Source organism: Petaurus breviceps, unplaced genomic scaffold, assembly GCF_028583685.1.
Source record: "Petaurus breviceps papuanus isolate PSGF00001 unplaced genomic scaffold, PetGlider_PUasm1.0 90845, whole genome shotgun sequence".
Taxonomy (NCBI): domain Eukaryota; kingdom Metazoa; phylum Chordata; class Mammalia; order Diprotodontia; family Petauridae; genus Petaurus; species Petaurus breviceps.
The window spans coordinates 4876029-4899471 of NW_027187359.1; the positions used below are offsets into that span (position 1 = coordinate 4876029).

Consider the following 23443-nt stretch of genomic DNA (forward strand, 5'->3'; position numbering starts at 1 on the left):
AATATGTATATTCTTCAGTGAGCCTATTCAAAAGGTGTCATAAATTTTTTAGCTCTAAATTTTCCAAAAACTTGTTCAACTTTATATATTTTCCTTTTAGTTTTTTTTCTGCTAGATAGATCCAGTCCAAAGAGCAGCATTGATTTATGTCTTCTATGTCTTTTACATCTTTATAGAAGGGAGGTACTAGCAGTGGAAGGACTGACAGAAAAGTTACCTTACTGAAGGTGGGATCTGAGCTGAGTTCTTGAAGGAGGCCAGGAAATCTCATGAGGAAAAGGTGATGAGGGAAAGAATACCAGACTTGGGTAAGAGCCACTAAAAAGGTACAGAGTCAGAAGATAGAGTAAAATGTTAGAAGAGTGGAATGATAGAAAGGAGTCAGTTTTTAGAGGCTTTAAAATCCAAATAGTATATTATTTTATACTTGAGACTGAAGATAAAAGGGAACTTACTGATATGGGGGCAGGGGGAAGAAAGGAGAGTGAAATGGTCAGAACCGAGCTTTAGAGAGGAAGGGGAGTGACATAGGCAGAACTAAGTTTTAGGTAAATCACTTTGGCAGTTGAATAGAAGATGGGATGAGGAAAGACCTGAAACAGGGAGGAGACAAACAGAAGAAGGCTAATATAATAGCCCACATGTGAGGTGCCAACAGGCTACACCAGGATAGTGGCTGTGTGAATAGAAAGGGAACACATATAATAAATGTTGTAAAGGTAGAAATGGCAAGATTAGATAACATACTGCATATGGGGGGTGAGTGGAACTGAGGAGATGAGGATGATACTGAAATTACAAACTTGGGTGATTGGGGGATGGTGGTGCCCGTGAAAATAGAAAAGTTTGGAAAACAGGGAGGATATGGGGGAAAGATGAGGAGATCTGTTTTGTATTTGCTGCATTTGAGGTGCTTATGGGACATCCAATTCAAGATAGTCAATAGGTAGTTTATGATATGAGACTGGAGGTCAAGAAAGATGAGGGCTAGATAAAAAGATGTGAGAATCATCTGCATAAAGATAATAATTATGAGATAGTATAAAGGAAAAAGAGGAGAGGGCCACAGGCAGAGCTTGAGGGACACCCATAGTTAAAGGGCAAGAGAAAAGACCCAGCAAAAGAAAATGTCAAGGAATGGTCAGACATAAGAGAATGGAGGTGGGGGAAGGGGATCGGGGAATGGGGGGGGCAGTGAATGAAAATCTAGAGAGGAGCAAGTATCCAAGAGAAGGAGGTAATGGAGCTAGCTTCAAAGAGGTCAAGAAGTATGAGGGTTATAGAAATCCATCTTGCCCTACTAGAAAGTCAGAGTGGGTATGGGGGAGGATATAAGAGAGAGCAAATTAGGGGAAGGTGTATTCAGTAGAACTGCTATTTTGGGGTGGGGGTAGGGGAAAGAAGGGGATAAAATCTGTAACTCAAAATCTTATGGAAATGAAAGTTGAAAACTAAAAATAAACAAACAAAAAGAAGTATGAGGGTTGAGAATAGGATACAATCCCCAGTTACTGGGGTAAAAACTTATTATGTGACAAAAATTGATAGGAAAACTGGAAAGTAGCCAGGAAAACAGATGAAAATGGGAAAAGAGAGAGTAAACTGGTAAAATAGTATCTTACACCATATACCAAGATAAGGACCAAATAGATGCATGACTTAAGACCAATCCTCCCCCCCCAACCCCACCCAAAAAAAATCAGAGGAGCAAGGAAGAAATTACCTTTCAGATCTATGGCTAAGATTCATGTCTACTTAAGGGATAAAGAGAATTATGGAAGGTAAAATGGACAACTTTAATTAAATAAAACTTAAAAGCTCTGTGTGTATATGTTTGCACAAACAAAACCAATGCAGATAAAACAAGGGAAACAGGTAACTGGGGAAAATCATCTTTTTTTTTCCACAGGTGGGAAGGCAAGGTGATTGGGGTTAAGCAACTTGCCCAAAGTCACACAGCTAGTTAAGCGTCAAGTGTCTGAGGTTGGATAAAGAATACAACTGTTCTATAACTAATAAATGATCAAGGGATACAGTAGTTTTCTTTTTCTTATTATTGTAAATAATGAAATGCTCTTGGACCAACAGAATTTACTTATTAACACTTTAGACCTTGGGATTTTTTTTTTAATGGCTTGCTCAATTTCTTTTTTCAGATATTAGGTTATTTAAACAATCTATTCTTTTTCTATTAATCTGGGTATTTTATGCTTTTGTAAATATTCTTCCATTTCTTCTAAGTTATATATCAACTGGGCAAAATGGTTTCTAATGATTTCCTTTATTTCTTCTTAATTGTTGTAAATTATCTTTTTCCATTTTTGCAATAGTTTTCTTTTTTCTCTTAAAAAAAAATCTGGTTAGCCAACTGTTGATTTAAAAAATATATCCTAGGGGCAGTTTGGTAGCTCAGTGAATATGAGCACCTGCCCTGGAGTCAGGAGGACCTGAGTTCAAATCTGGCCTTAGATACTTGACATATTTATTAGCTATATGACCTCGGGCAAGTCACTTAACCCCAATTGCCTTGCCTTCCCTCCTCTAAAATGTGTATATATATTGCTTTGCCTCCCCCCCCCCCCGCAAAATGTGTGTCTATACATATATGTGTGTGTGTATGTTCTAGTTTATTTGTTAACTCAATTATCTTTTTGCTCTCAATTATATTACTCTTTCATTTAATATTCAGAATTTTTAAACTGTTATTTAGTTGGAAATTTTTGATTTGTTGTTCAAGTTTTTTAATGGCACACCCAAATTACTGATTTGTTCTTTCTTTTGTTGAAGAAAATGTTTAGTTATAAATTTCCCTCTCAGAATAGCTTTAGCAGCATGTCACAAGTTTCAGAATGTTTTCTCATTACAGTACTGCCATTTATTTTTATTGTTTCTATTATTTATTCTTTGACCCAACAGTGCTTTATAATTATTTGAACCCCCAATTACTTTAAAATCCTTTAAGGGGTTTTTACTGATTATAATTTTTTGTGTTATTTTTAGTACATGATGTATTTGTTATTTCTGCTTTTGTACATTTTTGGTGAGGTCTTTATGACCCCAAAATGATTAATTTTTATAAAAGTGCCATGTATGACTGACATGGATAAGGGATGTAAATTCCTTTCTATTCCCATTAAGTAATCACCAGAGAGCTATAACCCCCCTTCTCCAAGGAGACTTTCATGTTTGTCCCTTCTCTCTTTCCCTATTTTTAATTTATCCTGAATGTCTTTTTATCCATAAGATTATGTACATTAAATATCTGCAGTTTGTCTCCTTCGTAAGAATGTGAGCTCCTTGAGACAAGGGACTGGGTCAAGTTTGGTTTTTTAATGCCTTTCTTTGTATCCTCAGAAGTTAATAAAGTGTCTAGAACAGGGGTGGGGAACTTAGGGCCTTGAGGCCAGATTTTTTTTTTTTAAACTGAATCCAAACTGCACAGAACAAATCCTCTTAATAAAAGGATTTGTTCTGTAAAATTTGGACTCAGTCAAAAGGCTGCACCCAAAGACCTAGAAGGCCACGTATGGCCTCAAGTCCATAGGTTCCCCACCCTGGCTAGAACACAGTAGGTACTTAATAAAAGCTTAATGACTTGACTAAAAAGGATTTCTTTAGCTTATTCTACTCATTCTCTTCCATTTTCATCATTTCTACATTTTTATGATGTTTCATAAACTTTATAGTTATTTATCTTTAGTTTCTTTGTTTTCTTTATAGAAGCTTCTAAAATACCAAGTTTGAGTTCTCGCTTCTAAACAATTTCTATGTTATTTCATCATTCCCCTTTCTCATTTTTTTCTCTTGTGCCTCATTCTTAGAAATATCAATTCCTCGGGGAGGCAATGGAAACAGAATCATTGCCCTAAGGTAGAAATGTCCCTTTGTGCCAAATAGTGCAGTCTACTTCTACCCCCTCTCCTCTTCCCAATAATATTCATTCCCAATTCCCATGCAGTTTTCTCTTTGACTCCATATCCTCCCACCCTTCTGAATGCCAGTTGCCCCTACAACCTCTGATCCCCACTTCTCCTGAGGCAGGATATTGTCCACAAAGGCATACTATTCTCTCATAGGAAGTAGTCTCCTTGAGCAACAAATCCCTGAAGATTAGACTCATGGTAAATCCAGGTTTCTTTTTACCAAATACAGTATCTCTACACCCATGAAACTGTTTTTTTGAGGAAGTCTCTCCCACCAATGAATTGAGGGCTTTCCCATCTCATAATTCCTAAATAATTCAGGAATTATTTTCCCTTCATTGTTAACCAAAGACTTGATTACAGTACATTACACATACAGTACAGTACATTTCCTCTATTGAATCTCTCCTCCATCTCCTTTTACGCCCCTTGCAATTCAGCAGCTGAGTCCCATAAAATATATTCATTCACCTGTAAAGGGGGAAAGGTGTGAACTTTAGGTCCTAATGTTTTAAGCCTGTTTTGTCCATTATCACTTTCATTTCTTAAAGTTCCATTTTCATCTTTTTCCCCTTTAAATATTCTTTTGGAGAGAGCTTTCTGAATGATCCTTGTGTTTTTATTTTATTTTTTTAAATCTCATGGTGTTTTTCTTTTTCTTGCATTTCTTTTTCCTTTTAGAGAATGACCCCATCTAGAAATGGGACGATTTATTTTGTTATATGTGCTTTCCTTGATGGTTGTATTTATTTACCTTTCTTCTGTTTCTGCTATTCAGAGTGTTGGCAAGTAGAACAGTAAGCTCATACCTGGTATTTCTGCAAGGGAGGGGATAGGAGTACTTAAAATGCTTCTCTGTTACTGAATTTTTTGTTGTTCATGATTTGGCTCAGGATGGTCGAGTATTATTTTGAGTTGCATCTTGAGTTCCTCTGCCTTTTGGAATATGTTATTCCATGCTCTTCTACAGTTTTTGGTGAGTACAGAATAGTTTTATGGTATTTGAATTTCCTTTCCTTTATATTTGAATGTCTTTCTCCTGGTCATCGGTAACATTTGTTGTCACTGGAATTGTTAAATGTATCCACTATGTCTTGGAAGTTTGAAGCATAGGTATTTGTTTTTATGGAGGTGATAGTGGATACTTTTGATTGATACTTTGTTTTCTGTATGCAGAACATCTGGGGCAGTTTAAAAAAATTATTTATTTAATATTGTGTTCACATTTTTGTCATGTTCTTCTGGGAGGCCTATGATCCTTAAGGTCATAATATATATAGCCTTTTCAGATTAATGCATTGATGATCCATTCTTTTAACATTACTGCTTTTTTGTTTCTCTTCTTCCAGATTGTCCTTTACTTCAGCATGTTTCTATTCCCAATCTGTTGATTTTTCTTTCACTATTTTGGAGAGATTTGCCACCATGGATTCTATTCTGCTAATTATTTCTGCTGTGTAGGTCATAAATTCTTTGTTCCTTTTTAATATCTTTGCTCCCTTTTATTTCTTTCAAGATTTTGGTTTTCCTCTTGAACCAATTAGGAACAAATTGCTGAAGTTCCATATTCTCTTGGGAATCCACAAGGTTCTTCCTGGGTTCCATAAGGTATAGGTTAAATTTCTTTTGTCTTTTAATACTTATTGTCAGGCATTTGCAGTCTTTGATTTGCCTTCTAGTTTCAGTATCTCCCCTGATTTATCTGCTTGTGTGCTACTTTTTAAAATGTTTTCTTAGGGACAGTTAGGCGGTGCAGTGAACAGAGCACCAACCCTGGAATCAGGAGGACCCGAGTTCAAATCTGATCTCAGACACTTGACACACTTGCTAGTTGTGTGACCTTGGGCATGTCACTTTATCCCAATTGCCTTGCCATCTCTCCTTCCCCCCAAAATGTTTTCTTTCTCCTGACATCTTTAGAAGTTCTAAGCTTTTTTCCTTATATTTCTCTAGCATTCACTTTCTGACTGATGATGGGGCTCCTGGGGCTGGACCTCAAAGCTGTTTTAGCCTCTTCTGACAATGGGGAATTCATTTTTCATTGGCCTCTATCATTGCCCCAAGTAAGTAATTTCTGGGAGGAAAGGACTGGTTTCAGCTGGATTCTAATCTATCCTTTTTGTTCAAGCTTTAAGCAGCTTTGTATGATGGTACCCTGCATGAACTTCCTCTATTCTTTAGTTCTCTGGATAAAGGACTGTCCCAGGTAGAACATAGTCCTACCCCCCCTATGCCTTCCCTTCTTCCTGAAGTGAATGAGAAAGCTAAGGTCCACTACTGCTGCCACAGAATAGTAAGGTAAGGGTTGCAGGTTCCCCACCCCTGGGTTAGGGCGTTCTGGCAGAGACTATAGTTGAAGCTAAGAAATATCTGAGTGGGCCCCACAAGACAGTAGATAAAGTAATACTCTCTGCCAGAGTGTGGAGGCTGGTGGAATGGGGATCACTGAACAGGTTAAGAATTAGTGTATTTCACTGTTCATTCTTAAAGTTATTACCTTGTTTGTGTTCTTCATTTCCTGGTCAATGGAGTCAGCTATAATTGCTCTGTATCTGACACATACTGCCTCATTAAAAGAAAAAAAGGGTAGAGATTAACCAGAAAAAAAAAAAGTCTAGTCCTCCATCTTGTTGGTCATGTAATGTGATACCGGTATATTTTTATTAATAAATATGGATATATTTTCATTGTTGTACCTTTTTGTGTTAAGCATAATACATATTTTTACTCAAACATCAATTTTATTATTTCTATCAGAGTCAGAAGATCATACATTTTATTTCCAAACATACATGAGATAATGTATTTTAAATACTTGGCAAACTTTAAATTGTGACAAATATCAGTTGCTGTTATTATTGTTAATATTATTCATACTGAAGTCTTAACTATACATTGCAAGAGGCTTAAAACATAATATTTTTGTTAAGAAATTAGCATTCAGACTGTAGTTCTCCCTCAGCTGCTTATGAGGATTTCTTTATTTATGGCTTTCTGTTAATAAGTTCCTCAAGGTTTTATATTTGAAATATATTTTTGTTTCAAACAGCATTGTCATTTTGGGGGGGGGGGGAGTTTAATTTTACATTTTAAGACTTCTGCATAATTTTATCCAGTGTTGTGGTTTTTCCTTTGTTGTCCTTAAGAATTGCCAAGTTTCTTTCTTCTCTCAATATTTGATACATTTTTGTTTATCTTTGTAATTCTACAATTTAACAATTAGATTGAGGATTTCTCTGTGCTTGAGTTCTATACATTTTCTCTATCTGCAGAATGTCACTTAATCTGTCTACTCTCAAAAATTTTCTCTAATTATATTATTGAACATGTTTTCCCTTCATTTTTGATGCATTCTTGGATCCTAATCAATCTTATGCTTGTACTTCTTGCTTTGTCTTATTCTGTCCTACATATCTATTAGTTATTTAAGCTGTTAAATTTTATGTATGTTTCTCAATTTTGTTTTTAGTATCTATTGATCTTTGTTCAACTTCATTTATTTTATTTGCTATATCCACTGATGTTTTTATTGGATATTACTTTGTATTTTTCCCAATTTTTCCTTTACCTCTTCTTGCGAATTTTTAAAAAACTACGTTAAAAGCTCTCCTCTAATTCTTTTATTGTATTTATTGTGCAATCAAACTTATCCTTTTGTATTTCAACTTATTAATTAGACAATTCGATTTGTATTTATGAAGAAATTTTATGCTTTGGCTTTTTTTTTTTAACATTGTAAGATTTCTTCATTGTACCCTATTTTCTATTTAAGAATGGGAGTAGTAAAAAAAAGGCTAGCAAGGTATAGAGGCCTTACCAGTAGGATAAATGATAAAAGCAACAAAAGCAATTCCCCCCAAGTCTTCAGGCTGGTTTTAGGGGCAGAGAAATAATGGTGACATACTAGGCTCTGGTCAGCCTGTGGGGAGCAAAGGAAGTTGGGAGATTACCTAGAATTTCATGACTAATCTGACTTTGGTCAGACAGGTAAGGAGGATTTATCCACACCTCTGGTCGGCCTGAAGGGATTGGAGATGATGTGAGGATGAAGACAGGGCTATTGGAATTCCTGTCACTTTTGTGTGTCATAGAAGAGAATGCTTCTGACTGTGAGCAGAGGAATCCCGAGGCATACAGTGAATTATGGAACTGCCTGGGTTTTGGTCAAGTTGGGTGATTTAGGAAAGTGAGAGGTTGCCCTCTGCTAGGTGGATCCAGTAAGATCCCCCATATCTCTGGTAAGAGTCAGAAGTAAAGGTATTAGAAGACTCCCAGAAAGCTCTGGGGTAAAGCCAGAAACTCTCTGTGCATGAGGGTGAGGCACTGAGGGTAAGATGATCCTCTGATTCTATGACTAAGGAGCTAAAGGGTTTTTTTTTTTGTCTATTTTAAGACATGGTGGAGAATGGTTCACTATTAGAGTATAGAAACAGCCTGCTTAATTGTTTGGAACCTACATATAGGTTGTGACAGAGAAGAGACCACACAAAATAGGGCCATCATTTAGGGTAGGAGATGGGGTATGGAAGGCCATGGCAGCATCCTATCTACAGCTGATTCTGACCTGCTCTCTTCCTGAGGAATCTCGGTTGCTCCACTGGGGAGAAGGAATGCACTTTTTCTACTTCTTGAGAGGTTCCCCTGGACTCCCTTTCGAAATCCAAACTTTCAGTGCAAGGAACCATTGGAGAGACAAAGTGTGTACTTTTTGTGTTGTTTTGTGTATATCCTGTCTCTGGGATACCGGTGATGCCTTTATTGCGCCTACTGGCCCCGGAGCTCTGGGCAGGTACAAAGGGTGAAGCCTTCTTCCCTTTGCCCTGCTGCGTTTCCCATATATTCTGTCTGTATGTGTAAAGAAATTTCTAAATCTACCATTCTGTAAGATTAAAAGAAGCAACCAAAAGAATGCTGTACCTGCGCTAGAGAAATTAATAATCTCTTAAGGAATGGCTGTTGGCAGAATATCATTTCTCCTTCTACTCCTTGAACTCCAGCCAAAGTTCTCGAAGTAGAAAGGCAAATGGACAGAGAGAGAATGGGAAATTTCTCCCCTAAAATCTATCTAAGGGAAAAGGGGTCACTTCAATGATCAAAGAGAAGTAGGTTTCCAAGCTGCACTTTGAAATAGGACTAACACTTAACCTTTTCCTGGGTCACAGAAAGAGAACTGTGCAACATCATTGGGAATATAGATCCAGGTAATTGAATTCATTCTGGTTACTATTTGGCACCAAGAAAAAAAATTTAGTTCTGTGTAACTACAAAAACTGAAGTTTAAGGTCACTAGATTGGTTATTCAATTGTTTTTATTTCAAAGTTCAAAATTAAGACCATGATTGTTACTGGTAAACAATTGTATCATCTATGTTGTGTGAGAAGCAGTTTCTCTTAAAGTTTTGAAGTAGATCTGAAATTTTAAAGGAATGAACACCTAAGAAAAGTTTACTTGATCAAAAGGTCAAAAAGAAATTCACTAAGATTCTCTTCCCTCTGGTCCCAGTTCTTCTTAGCTAGGGCTACAGAGCCCTCCCCTGTCATCCAGCTCTGACGGAGCTGAGGAGACAGTAAGAGATTTGAACCATTAAGATTTTTTCTCCCTGTTGTCCTGGCTATAATTGAGCTAGGGCTGCAGTGAAGTTAATTTGAGTTAACCTCCTCCAAAAAGAAAAAGGGGGGAAGGTACAGTAGCTACTTCGAAACTACATGGGTTTGTCATCTGCCTACCTGAAAGGTTAAATCCCTGGAACAGAATTTTTTTTTTTTCTGAATGGCATGGGAACAGTTAGACAAGGGAAAAGAAGCTTGTGAAACAAAGATACAAATACAAGTTAATCATCCCATATACTAAGCCTGGGATACATCTGAACTACTAAAGTGTGTGTTACATCTGAGCTATTTAGCCTAAAATTATATTCTTTCCACAGCCTAAATAGTTTAGTAAAAGAGTACTTGATCTAGCTCCCATCAGAAAGTTTTAAATCCCCAGGTACCCTGAAGTCCATCCCTCTAAGTAAGCAGAGCCTGAAGTTTTTACTTCAAGTTTCCCAAACCCTCTCCTCAATGCTCCAGACTACCATCTCCTGGCACCCCCTAGTTGGCTGATAATGTGCTTTGAGTGTGATGAATTTGGAAAAATGGAGGGTTTTCCCCTGAAATATTGAGTTTACTCTGTACCATGAAGCCCCAACTTCAGTACCATCTAAGAGGTTTCTCCCTTGCTGCAAATGATCCCTTTGCTTGTTCCAGTGCCAAGGAATTAAAGAAAATTGCTAAGGACTCCTGGAAAACAATAGAGCAGGGAGAAAACACCCCAGAATATAGAGTGAAAAGAGAAAAACCAGAGAGGTACAACTATGAGAAAGATGAAAGAGAGAAAATCAGAAAAGTGAGAAAAAGTTTGTCAGTGAGAAAGTGTGTTCCAAACTCTGCACTGACTGGTTGTGTGACCTAGTATAAATCATTTAACCCTGAATCTCAATTCATCTGTAAAGTGAGGAGATGAGAAAAAGAGAGGAGAAAATGAGGTCAAAAGTCAACTAGCCTCTTCACTTGGTAAGATCAATCATTCTTCTATGTAATTTGGAAATGCAATTAAAGTCATCTCGCAGTTTATACTATTGTTGTATTTCTACACTGTATATTGTAAAACCCGAGTGAGGAAAAAAATTGTGCAAGTCCGGTAGTGTTATTTTAACCCTGATTTGTAATATGTATATCTGTTATTTAGAAAAACTTGTAAAACTATCAATTAAGCTATTCTGGGCTAATGTTTTAATGCTAAAACCTGTAATTGTTAATTGATTATTGTATGTGGAAAAGAGGAAACTAACTGGATAAAAACCTGTCTGACTAGTTCTGCCCATTTAGAGTAGTCTCTCCTGCTTACAATTCATATACATTTTCCTTATGTTGTAAAACTGTCAAATCCCCTAGAAATTATCTCCAGGCAAGGCCATTCAGCCTGAGAAAGAAACTTTGTTTCAGTCATGTAGTTTTTAAATAAACCTAACTTGCTAAGAAGTTGCAAAGATTAAAAAGGATTTCTATAAATTGGCTTTTATATTTTAGAAGGATGGAAAATGGAATTCCTTATATTATAAGATCTGATACATCTTTATTATTTATTGCAGCCCCATGAGAATAGAAATAATTATAACTGGCTCTGAGCTATGACTGGTAGAACTTGTTTAAGGTAAAAAGCACTTGGGACCATAACTAAATTTTATTTTGAGTCTGAATTTGGGTATAGTTGTCTGCATTGAATCAGTGTCTAAGAGGAAAATGCCACTAGCTACTCAGAGGAAATGTGATCCTGTACTGTCAACAGGTGGAAGTCTACATTTGGTAAAGGCCGAAGGGACAATCTTAGCCTCTGTCTGGGATGGGATCTCTCCTGGCTTGATTTACCCATGAGGTTCCTTTGAAAAGGAATGTTTCCCACCTATTTCTGAGTCTAGCTATGAGATGGAACAGATGCTGCATGAGATGGAATATCTGCAACTGTACCTGAATTTATACAGAGCCAAGGACATTTTCTCCTGGCATAATTGGAATGTCACATGTACCTGCTTTTTCCTTCTATAACAGGTCTCTATGCTCAAAGCAAGTAATCAGTAAAAGATATGAGCTTTTTTATGTTAGCTTACTGGAAGATCAATATTATTTTTCATCTAGAATTAAATGTACAGAAAGTTATAGAAACTGCTTAAGATCATTTTAAAAGTTTTTAATTTCCTTTATAAAAGTTTAGTGATTATTTATAAATCTTGAAACTGTTTTGAAGAAGGAAAATATCTTTAGAAGAAATTTTTAAAATCTCTAGTGTGATTCTAAGAGACCCACTAAAATCTCCATTTGCAAGACATGTTTCTTGCTAAACTGATGTAACAAACTGTAAATCAGAAAAGAACTTGCTCTTTTAATCTGAATTTGTAGTTATTTCATCATCTAAGCAAGTGCTAACATTTGTAATTGAATGCATATGTGTAAAATTCATTCCCCTTTTTGAAATTTTGTTCGGCACCCCACCTTCTATTGTATTTTGGGTGGTGAATGCTGTTATGTATGATTGTTAATGATTTACTTTTCAAGTCCCTCCAAGCTCTCCAAGACATCCAGGATGCAGTCCAAGCGGTGTATCAGACCACTCTGCTGTTAAGGTGGCTGGAAGAAAAGCCTGGATCTACCCCTCACACATCAAAGTGACGCCTCCTCCCAACCCACCACACCTGTGGGTAACAGAGCCAGCCAGTGACTTACAACTGAAGATTAAGAGACTGTCCTGATGCTCCTGTTCCTGGCATTCCTGCCTTTGGCTGGTTCCAACTCCTATGCTCCCACCTTGTACTCTTGGACTTTTATTAAGACAACTGATGGGACTCTAATTACAGAAATGTGACTCATGGCCGGCCCACCTTTTTTCTTTGATCACTGCGCCCCAGATTCATGTTGTTTCCCTATACAGGCATGTATTCTGTGGGGACCAATGCTGCTGCTTGTGGAGCAGAAAAGCAGCCTTTTGTCAACCCAGGCGTATATCTACCCTGAGGATGGGTCTCCCGATTGTGGGGGACAGGGAAATATCACTGTGTCAATTGGGCTTGTGTAACCATTGCTGACTGGGTCTCCGGTGGCAGCCGTGACCATCACATTTCATTTCATTGTAATACCCTTAAGTGATGTAAATAACCCAGTTGTCATCAGAGTTTTGTATTGGACCAAACAGAATTGGAAAACTGGGACACCTTGGGGAATCAGGTTTTATGTCACAGGAAGGGACCCTGGGGCCTTGTTCACTATTCAATGCACTCCGGTGCCAAGGGATCTTACTCCCACCGATCCCAACCCAGTCTTCAACCCACCTCCTGGTGGTGATCAAACCCCAGATGGCCCCACTGTTTCACCCATCACCATCACCCCTGCAGACTCGGACAGCATTCTGGTAGACCCCAAGTTCCTCGGACCTGAGCTTAACTTCTGACTGCTTGTATGCAAGAACACCTTTTTGCTGGCAGCCCCCATTTTAGTCCCTATCCTAGTTGGCCTTGGTATGGCAGGATTGGCATCAGTGGGTACCACAGCCCTAGTGCAAGAGAACAGTCCCCTGGACTCAGTTGAGTCCAAGTTTCAACTATGAACAAGAAAAAGGGGGGCGTGAAGTGCCCACCAGAAATTATACACCAAAGCCCCCTAAACCTGCTAGAAGGGGACCCCTACCAGGGTCCCTGGGAACCACCTAATAGGCCATAATAGTGAGGGAACATTTCACCTGTGTTGCTAGAAACATACCCCAGATACAAGTCTGTTCTTGTTAGGTACCCAAGATTTTATTAGAAATGGTACCCCTCCCCCCTTGGAACCATACTTTGTTTGTTAGCAACATCAAGGTTTATAAAAATGCATCTTATAGAAGACTCGATGCTGTCTTCCCTATTGGGGAGGCAGTCACCGTGGCTAATAAACACTCCTAAATTATAATTGGCTTTGCTGTCCTGTTATTTCTCGGATGTCCACTACAGTTCTATGAGTGAACTTCCTAAATGAAGGCATTAAGTCTTGGGCATCTCACCTCCAAGGCTACAAGTTCCAGAGACCGACAAATTAAATGATGAGAGTTTGTATTAGAAGGACTAAAAAGTCTGTGTTAGAAGATGACGACATGGATTTATTCGCTAAGTTTAGGAACAGTAAAACTGGCAGGTAACTTGAATATTGATGATGAAAGAATATTAAAAAAAAAGATGTGCAAAGAACTTTACAAATATATTTCATTTCAGCCTTACAACAGCCCTCTGAGGTAGGAACCCATGAGTATTTTTATGCTCTTTTAGAGATAAGAAAACTGAGAATCAGGAATTAATTAACATTGATTAAGTTTTAACATTCCTCCAGTCATAGAGCTATTGTGTGACAGAAGGCAGAAGTTGAATACAGGCCTCAGTGATTCCAAGATCAGAGCACTCCTCAATATAACATTCTGTCTAGAAACTAGACATGTGAAACACCAGAAAAATAAAAAATTCATAATTTCAGAAAAAGTCTCCTTTCCCTATTTTTCTTCTCTTCTATATCTCTAGAAGAACCCCAAAACAAATATGGCTGAGTAGGAACAGACATAAATAGCTGTGCAATGGATCCCTCTAGTGCAAATGCAGTAATCCACTAAGATGGTCTCTAAAAGCAGCCTTTCCCCTCAATGTACTTTGTTTTTTTGGAGGGCAATTGGGGCTAAGTGATTTGCCCAAGGTCACATGGCTAGTTTTTGTGGTAAATGTCTGAGGCTGGATTTGAACTCAGGTCCACCTGACTCCAGGGCTGGTGCTCTATTCACTGTACCACCTAGCCGCCCCACTCAATGTGCTTTGTTACCAAAACCAAAAGCCTTAGGTCATGATACAATAAAACTTACCAATAGCCACTATCCTGGGAATCTGTTTCAAAGTTGTCACTGATTCTTTAGAACAGTGATGTCAAAGTCAAATGGAAACTGCATATTGATTTAGAAAACCAAAATTAACATTAATAACATTATTCTATGTATTTTAATTTGTTAATCTTTTCCCAATTACATTTTAATTTGGTTCCAGGTGCTCTGGGAAAGTATGAGGCCACGCTGTCCTTAGGGTACAAGTTTGACACCTCTTGCCCTTGAAGATCTGGGAGTTTACATACTTCCCCTAAATTGCTGTTTTAGCAGTCTTTAGTTCAGAGGATATGCTCAAATTCATATACTAGTTCATCTACTGATGGTATCTGAGGGTTTCTCCAACTCTGAGACTCTGTGGCTTTCAATGGCTTGGGGGATAATCAATCCTCATTATAGTGCCCCATCCCTACAGGCTTGTAAGAACCTTCTTATAAGAGTTAACATCTGATCTCCAATGTTTATTAGGTAGTGTGCAATGACTGGCACTTGATGTTCAGGACCCATTCCTTTTCTTGCTTAAGGGTCAGTATCTATTACCAGCATCCCTCTCCTCTTCAGAACACTGGTAAGTCACTTAAAATGTTAGCAAATCTCTGGTAAAATATAATACTGATACAAGTTGTTTTATCTCCACTTGATTATCAAAGCTAAAAGCTATACTCCCAACACATTATAGCTAATCCTTTGATATGTTCAGTTCCAATGTAATTACCTTATTGGCGCAGACTGTAAATATAATATTGTCCATGTTTCCATGAGGTCCAAGCTCTTGCTTCATTTCTGCCAGCCAGCTATCAAGAGCCTCAAAAGAGTCCTTTTGGCTAACATCATAAACTAGGATGACACCCTGTGTGTCCTTGTAAAACTCATTTCGAACCTATAAAAAGGTAAACACATATATTTAGGTTTTTAATCTGTTCTAAAATTTTTTCATAGGTTTTCAACAAGAGATACACAATAGGAAAAAGTTGGAAATTGACACAGATCTAGAAAGTAGTGTAGTCAAAGGACACAACTAGCAATTTTGATAGAAAAAAACTGTCAATAATGATTTGAAAGAATATTCAAAATTCAAATTTTGAACTAATAATGCATTCAATAAAGTCATATAAAATTGAACTAATAATGAACTAATAACAGAAAATTAATAACAATAAAACATTTTGCTCATGTTTTATTATAGTTTACATAGCACTTTCCCCATAAGAACCCTCTGAGGTATAGAGAATAATCATCAAGTATTACTTCCTTAGATAAAGAAATTAAAACTATCTCACTTAATTCAGGGTCACCTGGTAAAAAGGATCAGAGCCTGAACTTCAACCCAGATCTTTTACACCATGTTAAGTGCTCTTTAAGCTGCTTCTCTGGCATACTGCTTCAAATATTGTTCATCTTCAATAGAGCTCCATAAAAAATATGAACAAACTATAGCCAAGTTATTTCCATCTAAGAGGTTTATAGTATTCTTCAATCATGTCTTGTGAATAACTGAAATGAATATGGTCAAGAAATGAAACACCACACTCGAGTAACCAATGGTCTCGCTGTTTTAACTCTTTTACACTAATGTATGGCTGAAAGTAAGTACAGAAAACCATGTGAAGACTTATACATCCTGCTGCAGAAGGAACAAAGTGTAGAGCAAAAAAGAACTGGAAACTGAAGGGATGCCAATCTTTTGGGGAATGGCCAAACAAATTGTGGTATATGAATATAATGGAATACTATTGTGCTATAAGAAATGACAAGCAGGCAGACTTCAGAAAACCTGGCAAGACTTACATGAACTAATGCTAAGTGAAGAGAGTAGAATCAGGAGAACATTGTACACAGTAACAGTCACACTGTGCAATGACCAATTTTGATAGACTTACCTCTTCTTAGCATTGCAAGGATCTAAGACAACTCCAAAAGACTTATGATGGAAAATGCTATCCACACCCAGAAAAAGAACTATGGCATCTGAATGCAGATTGAAACATATTATTTGCTCTTTCCCTTTTTTTTTGTTTCTTCTTGTGGCTTCTCCCATTGATTCTAATTCTTTACAACATGACTAATGTGAAAATAGGTTTAATATGAATGTATATGTAGAGTCTACATCAAATTATACACCATCCTGCAGGGAGGGAAGTGGAGAGATGAGGAGAAAATTTGGAATGCAAAATCTTAGGGAAGTGAATGTTGAAAACTAAAAATAAATTAATTTTTAAAAAAGTAGAAACAAGAGGACAACACACACAATGGCTACAATGATGTAAATGAAAACACTAAAATTTAGATTAAATGCAACCAATCTTGGTTTCAGATGATCAATTTAATTGGTTTTCTTTGTATAAAAGGAAGTTTTATGGCAAGGTTATCAGGAAGTGACTAAAGTAAAAAAAAGGCAGCAATAAATCATTTTTTTTTAAAACCAATTGGGGTTAAGTAACTTAATCAAGGTTACACAGCCAGTTATTTCTGGGTGAGCAACAAAACATTTTTAAAAAGAAAATTATTAGCGTTATTAATAAGTTAAGTGAAACATCATGAAGTAGTGGGTAGAGAACTCACCTCAAAGCCAGGAAGATTTAGGTTCAAAATCCTACCTCTGACAACATACTATCTGTGTAACCCTGCTTAATAATCCCTCAGTGCTCTAGGCAACACTTGAAGACTCTAAATTGCAAAGCTGGTATTCTGGGTAACCCTTTAAGGCTCTAATTTGAAAAGAAGATGCTGAAGTAATTTCCTCATCCAGAAGCTTCCTTCACTCTACTGAAACCACAAATTCAGTCCCTTTCTCTATCAGTAAATTGCAGAGCAAGGAATAGAGGAAAGGGCCACTACTTATGTGCAAAAAGCAGCATTCATGCCATTTCCAGAAAAAAAAAAACAACACATTTTAACCCCAAGGTTGGCATGCTTACTGAATCTTGTTCACAAAAGCAAGGTTGAAGAATGAGACCAGAATTTCAGGTTGGAAGTTTCTATAATCAGAGGGAGGAAGAAACTTTTAGCTTAATGGGATAGGTCTAATTATCAGGTCAATTAAATCGGGCCTGCTTTAATTATCTAAAATTGAGCATTTATCAGTGCTATCACTAAAAATGACCAATTAAATTGAACGAATATTTGAGAACTGGTCAGCAATAAGATATGGTACCTAAATTCTCTGGGAGAAGTTTTTCCCTTGGTAAATACCTCAGGGTGACATTCTAAAGATGGCTTTCTAAGATATTAGGCAGGTGTTCAGAAATAAGTCCTTAGTAATTTGTTTGCACAGTACGAATGAAGAATCTACCACAGGAAGTAATGACACTGTTAAGGGATAATCAGTGTTATCAGGGCCTGGGGTAAATAGATAGGCTTACTGCAGCTGGTAAATCTTGATGTGTATTGGGGAAGAAGAAATTCTGGCTAACTTGGGACTAGGTAAAAGGAAAGTAGTTTTGGGCTCTAATAAGGGCTACACTGGCAAGAATATTAGCTAGAAACAGTAATCTAGGCCATTTCAATCAAACAGATTTGCTGGATGTTGATGGATTTAAGCAATTTCTACTGATTTTGTAATTCTGCAACACTATTCTCTCTAATGCCCACTCTTACCTGACTATTCCTTCTCAGTCCTATTGAGCTGATATCCATCAAAATCCCATTCCCTAATTGTGAGTGTCCCAAATGATCTCCCTTTTCCTTCTGTCCTAGATCCTCAAGAGATCCTAATGTACTCCCATGAATTCAACTGTCATCTCCATGCAGACTTGCAAGTCTACACATTTAGAACTAATCTTGCCTGAAATCCAGTCCTGCATCACCAACTGCCTTTCAGAAATCTTTACTTGAATATTCCATTAGTACCTCCCACTCAGCATGGTCCAAAAGGAAGTTACCACCTTTATCCCTAAACCCATTCTTCCTCCAACTGTTACTTCTGTTGAGGGTTCCTCCACTCTCCTAGTCAGTCAGGTTTGTAACTCAGAGTTATTTTTGAGTCTTCCCTCTCCCTTTGCATTCAATCAGTTGTCAAGATCTGAAAACTATAATACAGTCTCTCTCTTAGCTTTCTCCTTCTCTCCCCTCCCTCAGTCACTACTTTTAATTCAAGCCCCGTATTACAATACACCTAGACCTGCCAATTGTTCAGAAAGGAAGGTCATATACATTAGCTTTGATAATGTGGTACCAAGATTACCTGTTAGATCTAACCAGCCTGTTAGGTGTTGATTTTTTTAATACTGTTAATAGTAACAGTGGGTTTTCTTTTGGCTCTACTTCCTTCAATCTATCACTTCATACAAGTATACTCATGTTTCTCTGAATGTTTCACATCCATCACTCATATGAAACTCATATATTATATTTTGTTCAGCTGTTCTCTAATCATTGAACAAACGTTTGGTTTCCAGCTTTTGCTATTACAAACAATAATGCTGGCACATTTTGTAGTAGCAAAGAACTGGAAATAAAGTAGATGCTCACTGAATGGAGAATGAATAAAAAACTATAGCACATGAAGATAATGTAATATGACTACAGCATAAGAAATGACAAATATGAAGAACTCAGAGCAGCATGGACTTACACAAATTGATTCAGTGAAATGAGCAGAACCAGAAAGACAATATAAAATAACAATATAAAGAACTGAAAAAATGAAACTGAACATTGTAATTATTAATGACCACAGAGAAGAGCTGAGAAAATGCTTCTTCTCCTGAGTGCCTCCTTTCTTTTTTGAAAAGACAGAGAAGAATGGGCATGGAATACTGTCTGATATATGTTGGCTGGTGTTGCTGAACTATTTTTTCTTCTTTTTTTTATTTTTGCTACAGAGCATGGATCCCTGGGTAAGAGAGAAAGAAGAGACAGACTTGGAAATGAATATAAATAAATAAATAAAAATAAATATTGCTGTTAATATTTCTGTACACATGTACTTTTCTTGCTTTCAATAGTGTTCCTAGGTTATGGTCTCAATAGTGGAATCACTTAGTTAAAGGAGGTGAACAATTTAGCCATTTTTCTTCCATAATTCCAAGTTCTTTTCCAGAATAGTTGAACTAATTCACTTCCTCACCAGCAGTGGATTAGTATGTCACTCTTCCCACAGCCCCTCCTACAATAAGCATTCTCATTTTTTATCATCTTTGCTAATTTTACAGGTACATGCTGAGACCTCAGGGATATTTTAATCTGTATATTTTTGATTATTAGTGACTTTGAACAACTTTTATAAATTAATGCTATTAAATTATGAGATAATTTGTATTATTTCTTTTGAAAACTTGTTCACATTCTTTGACTGCTTGTCTCTTAGGAAATGGCTCCTAATCTTCTAGATTTTATAGCAGCACAAAATTGGAAACACAGTGGGTTCTGAAATTGTTGAGAGAAGACTATTATTGTCCCTTTGGATTCCTACTTTGTCTATAGGTCATAGAGGGAATATGGCTTGAATGATAAGAAAAAAGGATTCTAAATAAAATGGGTACCCCATACACAGGGAATGGTTTCACAAATGTGCTAAAGAGGATAATTATACTATTTTGCTACAAGAAATGAATATTGGGAATATTTAGAAATATGAGAAGGCATATACAAACTAAGAAGCAAAAAGTCAAGTCAGAAAGATACAGGTTTAAATTCCACCTCAGGTTCTTATTGGTTATATGCTATATGATCCTGGGCATCACTTAAACTCTCTTAAAAGTTTCTGTTTCCTGATCTGTAAAGTGGGGATAATAAAGGGTTGTTGTAAGGCTCAAAAGAGATGTAGTACAAGAGCTGTGCAAACCTTAAAGCACTATATAAATGTCAGTGATTATTATTTTTATCTGAGGCATAATTAAGTAAGTAGAATAGGAATAAAGACAAGACACAACTATAATAAAAGGATATGAGTATTACATCCCTAAAAGACACCATACCAGCCCAGCTCAAATCATCAAACTTTGTGTCTTCACCGAATCAAGACTAGGTAGCTGTGGCTTATTTGACTTAAATAGTATCCGTTCTACTCAACTCCACCCTCAAGACATTTCTCCTCCCCTCCCCTCCCCTGCCCAGCCCAGCAGAAACAGTGTATTCTACTTTTATTGCTATAAATTTTTCACATTTTCCTTACTTAATCCAAATAATAATGTGGTTTATAACATTCACTCTCCTTGCATCTTTTTACTCTTTGGATGACTTTCACCTGAGGTATCCCAATCTCAAGAAACACTAGGTCTCTTCCTTTCTTTCTCTAGGATATTTTTCATTTTTAATAAGTTTTATTTCTCATTTCCATTTTTACATCATTTTTATATCTATATTTCTGGATACATCCCAGGTCCTCTTACTCCAGAGACAGTATTCTTCAATGCACCATGAATATGCTCCAAGGAGGGAAGGGGAAGAGTCATTTTGTTTTGTTTTGTTTTTGGAGGCAAAACAATTTGGGTTAATTGACTTGCTCAAGGTCACACAGCTATAAGTGTCAAAGTCCAAGACCAGATTTGAACTCAGGTCCTCCTAATCCCAGGGCCAGGGCTCTATTCACTGTGCCACCTAGCTGCCCATAAGGAAGAGTCATTTTGAGCTCATAAACCTAGAAAATTTGGGTAAGGGAAATCAGGAGTGTGGTTTTAACTTTTTGCTGAAAGAGAACTCACAAAGAACTTGGGGCAAAACTCAGGGAGAAGTCAATTTAGCATCCTGCTATGAAGGAAGGCTTGACATTTATGATTCATATTACTGAGTTCCTAAGACCCAGCATGGATCTGACTATCTTGAAACATTTATATTAATTTTAAAGAATTAGGAACACATGAAAGACAATAAAAATACCTGGTTTGCCTATTTATAACATAACCAATGAACCCATCACTAACCCTATTTCAAGGGATGACAGAAGAAACTTGTACAAATAAGTATTTGTCATCAGATTACAACTTAGAGGACAGATGACAAATATACTTTAGGTCTACCTATGTAATTATAAATACTGCTTGCTTCCAAACAATTTGATTTTCACTAGCTATGCTTAATGCCTGGAATGTTCTCTCTCCTCATCTCTGCCTCTTGGCTTCCTTCAAGATTCTGATAATCCCAGGGGTGGCCAGGTGGTGCAGTAAGAGCGCCGGCCCCAGAGTCGGGAGACCCGGGATTGGTTCTGGCCTCAGATACTTACCAGCCACACAAAATAACTGGCCATGTAACCTTGAGCAAGCTACTTAACCCCCATTTGCTTTAAAAAAAAAAAAAAGATTCTGATAATCCCACATTCTGGAGTAGACCTTTCACTCTTCCTCAATCCCCTTAATACTAATGCCTTCCCTTGAAAAGGAGGGAGCTTGGTGGCACATTAGATAGAGCTCCTAGAGTAAGGATAACAACTCTTTCTGACTTCAAATCTGGCCTCAGACACTTACTGTGTGACCCTGGGCAAGTCACTTAATGCTGTTTGCCTCGGTTTCCTCCTCTATAAAATAAGTTGGAGAAGGAAATGGCAAACCACTAGAGTATCTTTGCCAAGAAAACCCCAAACGGGGTCACAAAGTGTTAGATGTGACTGAAATAACTGAACAACAATATCCCTTGGGGAACATCTGCCATCTGCATTGTATGTTATATATACAGTTATTTGCATCCTATCTCCCCCACCAGAGTAAGAGCTCCTTGAGGGCAGGGACTCTATTTTTGCCCGTCTTTGTATCCCAAGCATTGAGCACAGTGCCCAGCTTATTGATGAACTAAAAAACAAAAAATAAAGATCCCACATTCAGGATACCACATATACACCTTTATAAAAATGTTTCTTATTTCTTACCTCATAGAAGAAAGGATGTCCAGCCATATCAAAGATGTTAACTTTGACTTCTCTGTCTTTGATGTATACTCTGAAATGTCCAAATGTAAATCATTTCAAAAGAGGCCAAAGTTTATGTAGAGCATTAATAGAGCTCTTTAAATCTGCATGTCATTTATAGATTTTCTTTTTAAAAAAAAATATTTAATTTTATTATTTTTTTTAAAGTCTAGATCTCCCTAACCCACCCACCTGAGCTGGGAACACAAGTGCTACTTGCAATCTTTCTCTGATTGGCTTGGAAGCTTTGACCTGCTTATTTTCCCACCTGAGCCAGTTAGCCCTTCCTTAGGCAACTTTTTTCCTCCCCCATTCCCAGGTGCTAAATAAATTAATATAAAATTTAGTGCAGACACAAAATTGGCTTAGTCATTTATGATTCAGAACTCCCAAGCTCAAAAGATCCACCAGCTTCAACTTCCCCAGTAGCAGAGATTTCAGGGTGTACTACCATTCCTGGCCACTCATACATTTTCAAAAACCAAACTTATCTTTAAAAGTACATATTTTTAGATATGAAAGGACATCTTATACAATATACAAAGAGAAGCTCCAAATGGGTTTGGCATAAAGGGCTATATCATGAACAAATGAGAAGATAAAGGAAGAAATTACCTGTCAGATTTATGGATAGGGGAATAATTTATGATCGAACAAGAGAAAGACAGTATAGTAGGAAATAAAATGGACAATTTTAATCACATAAAATTGAAAGGTTTTTGCACAAATAAAACCACAAAAAAAATTGTAAGAAAAGCAGGAAATTTGGGGAAAATTTTTTCTTGTTTCTCTGATAAAGGTTTCATTTCTAAAATATATGAGAAATTGATTAAAATGTGTAAGAATATAATAACAGCCATTCCCTGACTGATAGTCAAAAGATATGAACACAGGCACTTTTCAGAGGAAGAATCCAAGCTATCAAAAGCCATATGAAAAAAACGCTCTAAGTCACTAATAGTTAGATAAATGTACATTAAAACAACTCTCAGGGTCCACCTCACATCCATCAGATTGACAAAGTTGACAGAAAAGGAAAAAACGACCAGGGTAAGAAAGGCTTTGGGGGAAAAAAGGTAATTAATGCACTTTTAGTGGAACTGTGAACTGGTCCAGGGATTCTGGAAAACAATTTGGGAATTATATCCAAAAAGTTATTGAATTGTGTATACCCTTCAATCTACAAAAACATTATTCACCAAGATTAGATCTATACTCCAAAAAGAAAAAAGAAAAGGACCCATATGTACAAAA

The 23443-nt window shown here is 37.0% G+C and overlaps 1 protein-coding gene across 1 annotated transcript in view; it reads right to left on the reverse strand.

The window, feature by feature from the left end:
* The window catches only part of DNAJC27 (DnaJ heat shock protein family (Hsp40) member C27), a 70757-nt gene that overhangs the window by 25846 nt on the left and 21468 nt on the right, over positions 1-23443 (reverse strand). The window contains exons 3-4 of the mRNA XM_069071955.1: positions 22151-22220; positions 15065-15229 (exon numbers count right to left, since the gene is read on the reverse strand). Of these exons, the coding sequence (XP_068928056.1) occupies positions 15065-15229; positions 22151-22220 (235 nt within the window). The remainder of the gene's footprint in view (positions 1-15064; positions 15230-22150; positions 22221-23443) is intronic.